General features: G+C 40.5%; 1 protein-coding gene across 2 annotated transcripts in view; it reads right to left on the bottom strand.

The window, feature by feature from the left end:
* Nucleotides 1-3,173: 3,173 nt before the first annotated feature.
* LOC135471466 (tRNA dimethylallyltransferase-like) overlaps nucleotides 3,174-11,956 on the bottom strand; it is a 22,992-nt gene continuing 14,209 nt past the window's right edge. For both annotated transcript variants that reach the window (XM_064750712.1, XM_064750714.1), the window contains exons 4-7: nucleotides 6,867-7,063; nucleotides 5,116-5,225; nucleotides 4,306-4,423; nucleotides 3,174-3,291 (exon numbers count right to left, since the gene is read on the bottom strand). In XM_064750712.1, coding sequence (XP_064606782.1) covers nucleotides 3,209-3,291; nucleotides 4,306-4,423; nucleotides 5,116-5,225; nucleotides 6,867-7,063 — 508 coding nt within the window. In that variant the 3' untranslated portion in view covers nucleotides 3,174-3,208. The remainder of the gene's footprint in view (nucleotides 3,292-4,305; nucleotides 4,424-5,115; nucleotides 5,226-6,866; nucleotides 7,064-11,956) is intronic.

Below are 11,956 nucleotides of genomic sequence, written 5' to 3'. Positions count from 1 at the left end.
TTGTTAATTACAAAGCTTATGTAAATATGTGTCAGGATGTTGTGATTACTCTGTTACATAGTAAATAGCCACAGTGAAATTCCCGTTTCGGGATATTCATTTTTCTGTGAATATTATGATCGGATATACCATTCTTGTGTGAATATTATGATCGGATATACCATTCGTCTGTGAATATTATGATCGGATATACCATTCTTGTGTGAATATTATGATCGGATATACCATTCTTGTGTGAATATTATGATCGGATATACCATTCTTGTGTGAATATTATGATCGAATATACCATTCGTCTGTGAATATTATGATCGGATATACCATTCGTCTGTGAATATTATGATCGGATATACCATTCGTCTGTGAATATTATGATCTTGTAAATGGTATAGGTCTTGTGCAATATGCATTTTTGGGAAACACTGACGTACTTCGGAAGGTTGTTGCATTAATAGGCTTCGGACTTTATAATGGATTGTTTGTTAGAAGTAAGCTTTTACAAATATATCAGTGTTGAAGTTTTTTTTATTAACTTTATAGATATCATTTTTTTGTTTATTTATTGTAGTATTTAGTCACTATTACTGTTTTTTTTTATAATATTTTTCCACTTCTATTAATAAAATTTTACTGTAACTAAACTTGAGAAGACTTACTGCTGGTATTTCTACAGCTGAGCAGCCTACTATGTCGTAAGTTCACTTTTTCTGTGCATCTGGTTCCTGTCTGGACATCGATTCATGTGTCGTTTTCAAAATTTATTTATTTTTATTTATTTGATTGGTGTTTTACGCCGTACTCAAGAATATTTCACTTATATGACGGTGGCCAGCATTATGGTGGGCAGAAACCGGGCACAGCCCGCGGGAAACCCACGACCATCCACAGGCTGCTGAAAACCTTCCCACATACGGCCGGAGAGGAAGCCAGCCGTTTTCAGAAAAACTCAATGTTAATTTTACTTGATGATCCTGATGATGTTTTAGGGTCAGTCATGTTTTAAAATAGTTTATTATAGAAGTCCAGATTCTAAGCCTGTTAACAGAAAAGAAAACAGGCCCTATGACTGGCTAGGATGGTTAAAAGTGCTAGCTCACTGTCACTGTCTGGCCAGCGAACAATGAGTTCACGTGTTCAATTCCAATTCTTGCTGCTTTGGGGGCAGCTTTAAATCAGGAGTGAGTGAAAGAGTGCTGGGGGTTTAACGTCCTACTAAACAATTTTTCAGTCATATGATGATGAGGGAGTCCTTAGAGTGTATGTAATGTGCCTCCTTGTCGCAAGACGGATTTCCACCGCTCTTTTATCTAGTGCTGCTTCACTGAGACGACTTACCAAAGGCAAGTAAGCCACCCCGCCCAAGCCATTATACTGATACAGGTCAACCAGTTGTTGCACTATCCCCTTCATGCTTAACGCCAAGCGAGGAAGTTACAAAGTCTTAGGTGTGACTCAACCCAGGTTTGATCCTGGATCTACTGCTCCCGAAGCGGTCGCTCTACCAAATGTGCTATCCGGGCCGGTTCTTTAAATCAGGAGGTTTGTAAATACCTGGTGATGGGTTGTGGCTGAAAGTGTGCACCTTGTTGTCTCCTGCCTGCGGTAAACTTAATACGAAAGTCAAAAATTAAGTTAAGTGCTGTAATCAATGAACACATCAAACACTATTGTAGTACCCTTTGCTTTCTTGCCGGGGTATTGTCGACAATGACTTCAATCCTTCAAGGGTAATTCTGATACCCAAAGTTAGTTGTCCTCAAGCAGAACAAAGACAATGTAAACCCAGGCAGAAATTGAAAACTTTACATCAAAACGGAAGCTAAAATAATCTGTAAAAGATTTTGATTTGTCAACAGCCTCTGAACTCAAAACGTAAAACAAGACCAAAAGTCAGAGTCATATAAGTACTCATTTATTTTGCAGGCAAGCTGCAGAAAGGCTATTAAAAGGAACTAACAAAGGGAGTTAAGTCTTCAACATTCATAGACCTAGGTGCTCACGAGACAGTTATCTCCTCTAGGCCGTAAAACAGTTTTGACTCATTCTATCAAGTAAGATGTGCTGCTCATCATGAGATTATATCTACTATGGTATGGTGCCATGTTTTTGACCATAGCAAAGTCAACAGGGTGACATGATTATAACATCAATCACAGTCGCATGTTGGAACATCTTCAATCAGTGTAAAAATAAATCCAAATTGCGGCAGTCACTTGGGAATGATATCCTGACTTTCTCATGGGCTGCAGACAGTGCAACCTCGGTATGTTCTCTGCATGGAGCGAGAAAAACATCTAACAACCGGAATAGCTAAATAGTACCTTGAAAGCAGAATCTTTTTATTCTCTGGTGGGGAGATAGGCATGTAATTTCAAATGGTCTGCACGCACACGACAGTCCAGTTGTTGACGCGGTCATTTCAAATCCACATGTTGATGGACTAGGGGAGATAACTAGAGATACCGTACTGGAATACTGGAATAACATTCACAAGAGAGTAGTCTCCCCTTGTCCACAGCTACCCGTAAACGTCTACAACACCTCAGTCCGTTGCACGTGTGTTTGACTTTAAACATAGACTATTTCCCATAGCTGGAATCCTGCAGCGTCTTCACGTCACATTAGAAGTCTGCTCTGTATGATCTCGCTGTCTGAAGGAGAGATTATATCAGAATGAATTTTAAAGAACTGTATGTACACTCTGCTGTGGGGAATTTATTCCACATAGTTGATTCACGAAGTGTTACCAAGTTAAAAAGGGCCACTACTGACAGTGTTCAATCATATGCTGTGACTGACTGATTTATTTGATTGGTGAGTAAACCACTCAGATAAATAGATGTAAGTTACCTAACAAACCCAATGACTTAAGTCGCATCTGAAACAGCAAGAGCTGGATTTGAGCACACTGCCTAAGCAGATCTTGACAGTCGCAGCAAATCTTCGCGGCAACCATCTGAGCATGCACAGGCTCCAGCTGAGATTTTGGAGGAATATTTTGGATTGATTTGCCAACTTATACTAAAAATACTATACTATAAATATATAAATATACTATAAATTGAGATATATTGGTAACAATGAAGGTGTGACCAGATAGGCACACGGGCAAACAGACGTACATGACAACAATTACCTCTGAACAAACTGACCAAGGGGTAAACAAAAAAAAACAACAAAATCAAAATAATATGAGAAACTAACACATTTACCTCTCGTTCCTTAACAATTCCTGTTCCTCTCTTCTTTTCTTCATCACAGTGTTTCTGTGTCGCTTGCTATTCCTATGTCCTGCAGTGCAGACAATTTATTAATCTACCTATTAAATATGCTGTCATGACAAATGTCGCACTGTCACAACAAAAGGTATGTCATGAGTTTGTGTGAAAATGTCATGAGTTTGTGTGAAAATGTTATGAGTTCGTGTGAAAACATCATTCTCCATGAAACAGACCATGAGACTTCCACGCAGACATCCACAGCCAATCACAAGAGTGAGTGAATGAGTGTTTTGGGTTTAACGTCGTACTTAACATTTTTTCAGTCATATCACGATGAAGGAGTCCTCAGAGTGCATGTAATGTGCCTCCTTGTCGCAGGATGGATTTCCACATCTCTTTTATCTGGTGCTGCTTCAATGAGATGCCTTACCGAAGGCAAGTAAGCCCCTCACCCGAGCCAGTATACTGATACAGGTCAACCAGTCGTTGCACTATCCCTTTCGCGCTGAACACCAAGCGAGGAAGTTGCAACTCCCTCTTTTAAGGTCTTAGGTGTGACGTGATCCAGGATTGACCCTGGATCTACCGCTCCCAAAGCAGATGCTCTACCAACTGTGCTATCCGGGCCGGTGCCAATCACAAGAAAGCAGGATTCTAAACGTATTTATGGTGATATTAAAATGTGGTTGAGACTACTTCCATATAAATTTGAGTGGAGTTTGATTTATACAAGCTTAATAACATAACTTTCTCCCTACCAACTGTGAACAGCATTTGCTGTCCACTTCATGTCATTTATAATTTTTGTCTTCCCTTTCATTTTCCATCCTTCTTTTTGTATTTATTTCCAATACACTTCGATGTCTGTCATACGCAGGATTTCAACAACAGCAGCTTGTAGCCATGTTACCATACACCTTACAGTTCTGGTTTCAATCACAGCTTTGTGCTCACTTGAAGGCACGTTCCACATCATTGGCAAACGGGACTTGTTTAATTAATGTTTGATAAACCCTGAATAACTCGTGGCAAGATTCACATGACATGTGGTCAGCACCTTAGCCCCTCCCTCCTTCCCACTTACGTGTCCAGTCTGCAAGGGTCAAAAACACCTTCCCTCCACACGCATCACACACATTGTGTACAGCAGGGTTCTTCCCATTGGGTTCCAGAGGCAGAGGTTCCTGGCTGGGGATTCGGCCCTGAAACATGTACATATAAATATGTACATTTACAAATCGGCAGTAGTTTTGTCAGGTGTCTGTTCAACAGATAAGCTACATCAATTCATCAAGCCCATTTATTATATTTATTTACTTCATTCTGACTTGAGAATATCTCACTTATTTGATGGCGGCCAGCACTGTGGTGAGAGGAAACCAAGCAGAGCCATGATCATTTGCCGAATGCTAGCAGACTGTCCGACAGAACAATCTGTGAGGAGTCCACTCTGAGCTGGACTTGAACTCACAGAATCACACTGGTTAATTAATTAATTAATAATACAATTCATCTTACAAAGAATATGAATATTAAGAATTTTTCGAAAAGAAAAACAATGTGGTTTGGGATGGAAAAAATTTAATGTAAAAATTTTGTGGGCCTTGCCCTTAAAGGAACAACTTACGCAGAGCAGTTTTTAAATAAATAATGGACAATAGTGTGAATGTGGTTCTAAATAAAACAAAATACTGAATAACTTTGTCTGACATATTTTAGCAAGTTCTGGTAATGCTTTCATTTCCCTGGACACAAGATACTGAATGACACTATATCATGTAATATTTTTTGTCAAATTTAGAACAATTCTCTGTTTCTGTGTACAATTTCTGGATTATTTTCATCTTCTTTTTTTTTTTTTCTTTAATATTCACTTTCTGACATTTGAACGTACCTCTATGATAGATGAGACAATCTCCAAGGCGGGAGAGCCGACATTCTCCTCCCACCTGGTTATATCTGTTCCACTAAGAGCATACACTGGGCACGCATCAGGGTCGGGACCTGCACATATAGTAATGGCACCTATCACTAACAAATACACAGTTACAATTATGCACCACTGATGAATGTACAAAATCACATAGAAAGCATATATTAAATCCCCCTGGGGATTTAAATCCCCCAGGGGATTTAGTACCACAAGGGTGCAGAAAATAATATGATGTTTTATAGTACATTTACCTCTACATCCTTTTACTTACTCTGAAGAAACAGAGTGCCTGGTATAAACCACCTGCCTGTGGCCAAATAACTGACAAACTTTCACACATTTTAGTTTACTTCTTTGATAGGTGTTTTACGGTCAGCACGCATTATGGTTGAAGGAAATCGTGAAAACCCACAATCATCGGCAGTATGCAGGCAGGAGAGGAAGCCAGCATGAGGTCACATTTGTGCAGGGCTCCCAGTCATTATGAGGGGCTCCTGGTCATTGTGAGGGGCTCCCGGTTATTGTGAGGGGCTCCCGGTCATTGTGAGGGGCTCCCGGTCATTGTGAGGGGCTCCCGGTCATTATGAAGGGCTCCCGGTCATTATGAGGGGCTCCCAGTCATTATGAGGGGCTCTCGGTTATTGTGAGGCACTCCTGGTTATTGTGAGGGGCTCTCGGTCATTATGAGGGGCTCTCGATTATTGTGAGGCGCTCCTGGTCATTGTGAGGGGCTCCTGGTTATTGTGAGGGGCTCCCGGTTATTGTGAGGCGCTCCTGGTTATTGTGAGGGGCTCCCGGTTATTGTGAGGCGCTCCTGGTCATTGTGAGGGGCTCCTGGTTATCGTGAGGGGCTCTCGGTCATTATGAGGGGCTCTCGGTCATTATGAGGGGCTCTCGGTCATTATGAGGGGCTCTCGGTTATTGTGAGGTGCTCCTGGTCATTGTGAGGGGCTCCTGGTTATTGTGAGGGGCTCCTGGTTATTGTGAGGGGCTCCTGGTTATCGTGAGGGGCTCTCGGTCATTATGAGGGGCTCCTGGTTATTGTGAGGGTCTCCTGGTTATTGTAATGCGCTAGCATGCTAACCACCAGGCTATAGAGCCCCTTTACTTTCCCACATCGGACACAAGACATTTACCAGTACAGCAAACTTCAGCTGTATGCTGTATTGGTGAATGGCAAGTGATCTCTTAAGAAATTTCATGCAAGACCAGATAAATGTTCCTAAGGGTGCTGCTGACCACTTCTGACACCAAAGTGAGTGAGTGACTGAGTGCTTGAGGTTTAATGTCATACTTAACAATTTTTGAGTCATATGACAACGAAGGAATCCTCAGAGTGCATGTAATGTGCCTCCTTGATGCAGGATGAATTTCCACCGTTCTTTTATCTAGTGCTGCTTCACTGAGACGACTTACCAAAAGCATGTAAGCTGCCCTGCTCGAGCCATTATACTGATATGAGTCAACCAGTCTGCACTATCTCCTTCACGCTGAACGCCAAGCGAGGAAGTTGCAGCTTCCTCTTTTTTAGGGTCTTACCCAGGATTGACCTTGAATCTACCGCACCCAAAACAGACGCTCTACCAACTGTGCTAACGGTCTCTGACAAGAAAGGCAGCCACCTTAACCATTGTCCCTCGGGATCTTACGAAATTACCATGCCAAAAGTACATAAAGTGTCCACCATTCTTTCCCCAAGCTCTTCCACTTACGTTTCAAAAATCTGTTAGTTACCCATCGCACTTGTTTCTTGGCGTATTTCCTTGTGGCGCGTTTCATGTCATCTACTCCCTGCTCCAAGAGTTGCTTCCCCTGCTCTGTGCACTTCTCTTCTTCAGGAAGAATGAGGTAATCATGAAATTCTTTGAATCCAATGTTTTGGAATATTCCCAGCTGGTATTCCACCTTGCTGTCAACAAAATCAGGAGAAAGTTTTGCTATTCCTCTATCCTTTAGTGTGTTCACTCCTTATATACACTTACCACATTCAGCGTGCTTATGTGCAGATGAGAAGGGGAGGGGGAAAGGGCCATCACCCACTCACTCATTCTGTGCTTTGAACATGTGTATCAGCAGGTTCCAACTTCTTGAGGGGATACAAAGGGGATAGAAAGGGGTCGCTAATGGGCCTTCTCCCACTAACCTATCTCTTCCATTGGTTGGGATAGTTATGGTAGCAAAATTCACACTTGCTTTTATTATTATTCCACTGTTTAAGTACTTTGTGTTGATTTAATTTGCTACTGTATATCTACATATATATATATATTGTGTTCAAAATCTTGCTGCAAGTGGTTTATACCATCCAAATTACTATGTTTTCCAATGCATATGCAGTGTGATATATTGTTTCAAAGTTGTGTGTGTCTAAGGATGTCAGGGTAGATCAACCCAGTGTTAACAGAGTATACGCATTGTATTTTACCCTCTTGAAATAAAGCCATTATTATTATTATTTAGGCTTGCCCTTTTTTATTACATTACATTTCTGATAAAACGTCAAATTATTTGGATCTACTGATCCAATCTACCCTCCTGTTAGTCAGGATGTAAAATATCAGGTCATCTGGTCAATTTCTTACAGTTTACATACCTTTATAGAAGTGGGGATTTTGGAAAGCATGTACGATATGAATTTAATACTTTTAAGGTCTTAATTGTTTTTACTAGCTGAAATCTCACAACTATCTAAATATGGGTCTCGTGAACACTGCATTAAAGGAGGAAAATGATTATAACGATCAATATAGGCTCTAAAAAATCCTAATTTAATCATTTCATGTACTTGATTGGTGCTTTATGCTACACTTAAAAAAAACTTCGCTCGTACAGCCGGAGAGAAAGCCAGCATGAGCTGGACTTGAACTCATAGCAACCACATTGGTGAGAGGTTCCTGAATCACCGTGTCACACAAACCACCTCGGCTACAGCTCTGAAAATGTGGTTCTAACAAAGCGGTAAAAACTATGATTATAAGAGGCTCTAAAAAGATCCCAATTTATTTATTTCAATTCAATCTTCCTACACTTGAACCATATTTATAAGAAATGCGGGCATTACTTTCAAGAACCCAAAATGCTGCCCAAGTAAAAGCCATGTTTTAGACATTTTTCAGAACTTGTAACTGAATTCAATGTTGATAAATCATAAGCCAGTCGAACCACGACTTTTTTTAACTCTACTAGTGGACAAAAATTCCACTGGCCTTGAACTAGCAGACCACTGTTAAATTCGTGCCGTGAGATTACATGTAGTGGCTTTACATCTGAATATGTTAGATGTAAACTACAAAATGAATACATGTAGTGTCTCTACATCTATGTTACATGTGAACTACAAAATGATTACATGTAGTGGCTTTACATCTGAATATGTTACATGTAAACTACAAAATGATTACATGTAGTGGCTTTACATCTGAATATGTTACATGTAAACTACAAAATGATTACATGTAGTGGCTTTACATCTGAATATGTTACATGTAAACTACAAAATGATTACATGTAGTGGCTTTACATCTGAATATGTTACATGTAAACTACAAAATGATTACATGTAGTGGCTTTACATCTGAATATGGTACATGTAAACTACAAAATACCAGATATTTGCAAATGCTGGCAATAAAAGGTGATAAACTCACGTATGTGACAGAACGCCATACATTCAACTTAACAAGTACGTGGGTGTTATAAATCAAATATGCTAACGAGGCAGGAGTTAAAGTTTGAAATGAACTGAACATCAGGGCATCTGTGAAAACATGAATGTGCTAGAGGAAATTGACAGCTGTTACTGAACCATTTTTAATGAAACGTATTTGGGAGTAAAAAAATAAAAGAGTGTAAAAAAAACCCCAATAAAATAAAGAAAGTTATTTCATTCAACTGATCGCTGTTTAGCCCTGTGCTCAAGATATTTCAGTGCAGTATTGGAAGTTAGGTCTGAGCCTAGAGAAAACCATGCTATGCCTAGATGAAAGCATGCTGAGCCTAGAGGAAACCATGCTGAGTCTAGAAGAACCCATGCTGAGTCTAGAGGAAGCCATGCTGAGCCTAGATGAAAGCATGCTGAGTCTAGAGGAAGCCATGCTGAGCCTAGAGGAAGCCATGCTGAGTCACCATGGTGAGCCAAAAAAACCCTAGCAGAGTCCAGATGAAGTCATGCAGCGTCCAGGAAAAACCACAAAGAACTGGCAAAACCATGGAGGTCCAATGGAACCATGGGAGGTCCAATGGAAACCATGGGAGGTCCAATGGAAACCATGAGAGGTCCAATGGAAACCATGAGAGGTCAGAGGCATGTAGAGCGCAGAGGCAATCATACAGAGGCCAAGGAAAAAAACACATAGAATAAATTAAACCGAGGGGCAAACCAGAATGTGCCCAAACAGAAAGGGCAGAGCTCAGAGGAAATCATAACATATCTCACTAGGCGCCCGAAAACCTCCTGACACAAGAAGGCAGCAAAAATGTGCCAGAAGAACCTGGATTTCATCTGACTGATCAAGGGCTAGTGGTCAGATTTGAGCTGTCAAAATCTGTTTGTTCAAGACAGTCTCTGGCTATCACAGATTTGAGTAAAGATTACCCTTAAATCCTGTCCTGTCCATTTTACTTCCCGTGAGTGAAATCCTAAGCCCTATACAGACAGGTGTGCAGCCCCAGGGGGTTTACAGTTACTACCACCTACACAAAAACATCAACATCATTTCTTACATTCTTACGTAGGTAATATCAGCTGCTTACTTTTATTACATTAAAAGCTCAAACAAACAGTTGTACACACAGCAGCTTATGGAGTGCCACTGTTTCACATAAAAATGGCCCCACTTTCCTTATTTCCTATAGTAAGAATATATCGACACCGGCCTACAACCCACCCCCGTAAAACACGTAAACTAGCCTCCACGTCAGCCAGCGAGCCACAAATATGGGTGAGCTTTAACATAATCAATACTCTGAGTAAAATCATTACGACTGTACGTATGGGCCATTTTTTTTTTTTTTTTTTTTTCAAACCTGAATCCTCTGAACATATGGGTCAATAATATTGAGGTATTTAATACAGTGTCATGTTCTACGTGGTTTGAAATGAGATTATGCGCAGAATTTGCCTTCTTGAGAATGCATATTAAAGGGTGGTAAAAAAAAAAAAACTGGAGACAAAAACAGTTGCGTGTCATATTGAATCCAATTTTCTCACATCATGATGATGTACACATTTTGTTGCTTCTACTCAGCTTTTTCTCGAATAAGTTGAGTAATTCGTTCTTAAAAAGTGTAGTTCACTGGAGGACTTCTCTTCTTTCTTCCGCCCACTGCCAGGACAATTATAATTAACGTCTATCAGAGATTGTTATTTTTTTTTAAAATCTTATCTGAATACAGACAGCATCCATAAGCCACAAGTCAGTCTTCAACGATTTTGAACTCCCATCAGTAAGTGCGGAGAAAAAATCTGACTGGTTCTTAGACATGGAGTAGCGGGTGAGTCATTATGTAATCAATAGTAATAGTCTGACAGCTCAGGTTTCAAAAGTAGCCATTTCTGTCATGTCACACTCTCTCTGAATTACCTCCCTTTCACCGTGCTCTCCTCATCACAAAGCTGACGTGTCATATGGAGTGATGCATTTGTACCTAATGACCCCCCCCCCCCCCCAACCCAACATCTGTAAAGGTGTGGTGAAGAACTTAAGGCTGTAACAAGCCCAAGACCGCAGGACAAAGACTTTATTGCCATCACACAATATGTCAAAAACTGCAAGCAGGTGCAGCAGTAGAGATTGTGGTTAAAATCCCCATCTCAACGGGCGTACATGACAACTTGTAAAGATACACGGCAGACGGAATATTTGGGAGGATCCAGACAAGATAATATTCAATATGCCGCCATGCTTACGTGTACATTTGCATAATTAATTATGGACATCACACTTGTTTATGAATCAGGGATGACCCCAGTCCCAATGACTTTAATAATATGACTAAGGTTGCTAATTTGGGGAGTTGCAACTAATACACACATGCTAGACGAATGAATCGTGAAGACAGATTATCTGATTCATCAATATCTATTTTTTTTTCTCTTTTTGTTCACATTTATGCAGATACATGTACCTGTCTAATGCTTATAATGTTGTTTTGAGGTCATGTTAGTGATTGTAACTTTGTCTTGCTAGCATCAAATGTTCATATCCAAAATATTTACAGCTTTCTTCATTTATTTATTTATTTGATTGGTGTGTTACGCCATACTCAAGAATATTTCACTTATACGACAGCAGCCAGCCTGGCTGGAAGGACCTTCCCACGTACAGCCGGAGAGGAAGCCAGCATGAGCTGGACTTGAACTCACAGCGACCGCATTGGTGAAAGACTCCTGGGTCATTATGCTGTGCTAGTGCACTAACCGACTTTTCTTCATTTACATTTCAAGAATCTGTTCTCAACTCAATGTTGTATGGCTAACCAGGCAAAATCTGTTTCATGTTAAACATTTCAAATAATTATTCGTATCAACTTGGAAAGTGTGCAAGCAATGTGAAGGCCGTACTATGTTGAAACCATTTATAGCAAACTCATGTACACTATAAAGCTGTGGGAGGTTGGATTTGGGTTGGGGTGGGGGGTTGGATTTGGGGTGGGGTAGGGAGGCTGGATTTGGGTTGGTGTGGGAGGATGGATTTGGGGTGGGGTAGGGAAGAGTGTGAGGAGCACTTTATCTCAATGCACTCCACAAGATTTCAATCTGATAGCTAAATACTGCACAATTACATCCGGTGTGACATAAAAG

Source organism: Liolophura sinensis, chromosome 7 (genome assembly GCF_032854445.1).
Source record: "Liolophura sinensis isolate JHLJ2023 chromosome 7, CUHK_Ljap_v2, whole genome shotgun sequence".
Classification (NCBI taxonomy): Eukaryota; Metazoa; Mollusca; class Polyplacophora; order Chitonida; family Chitonidae; genus Liolophura; species Liolophura sinensis.
This window is presented reverse-complemented; position numbering and strand designations above follow the sequence as displayed.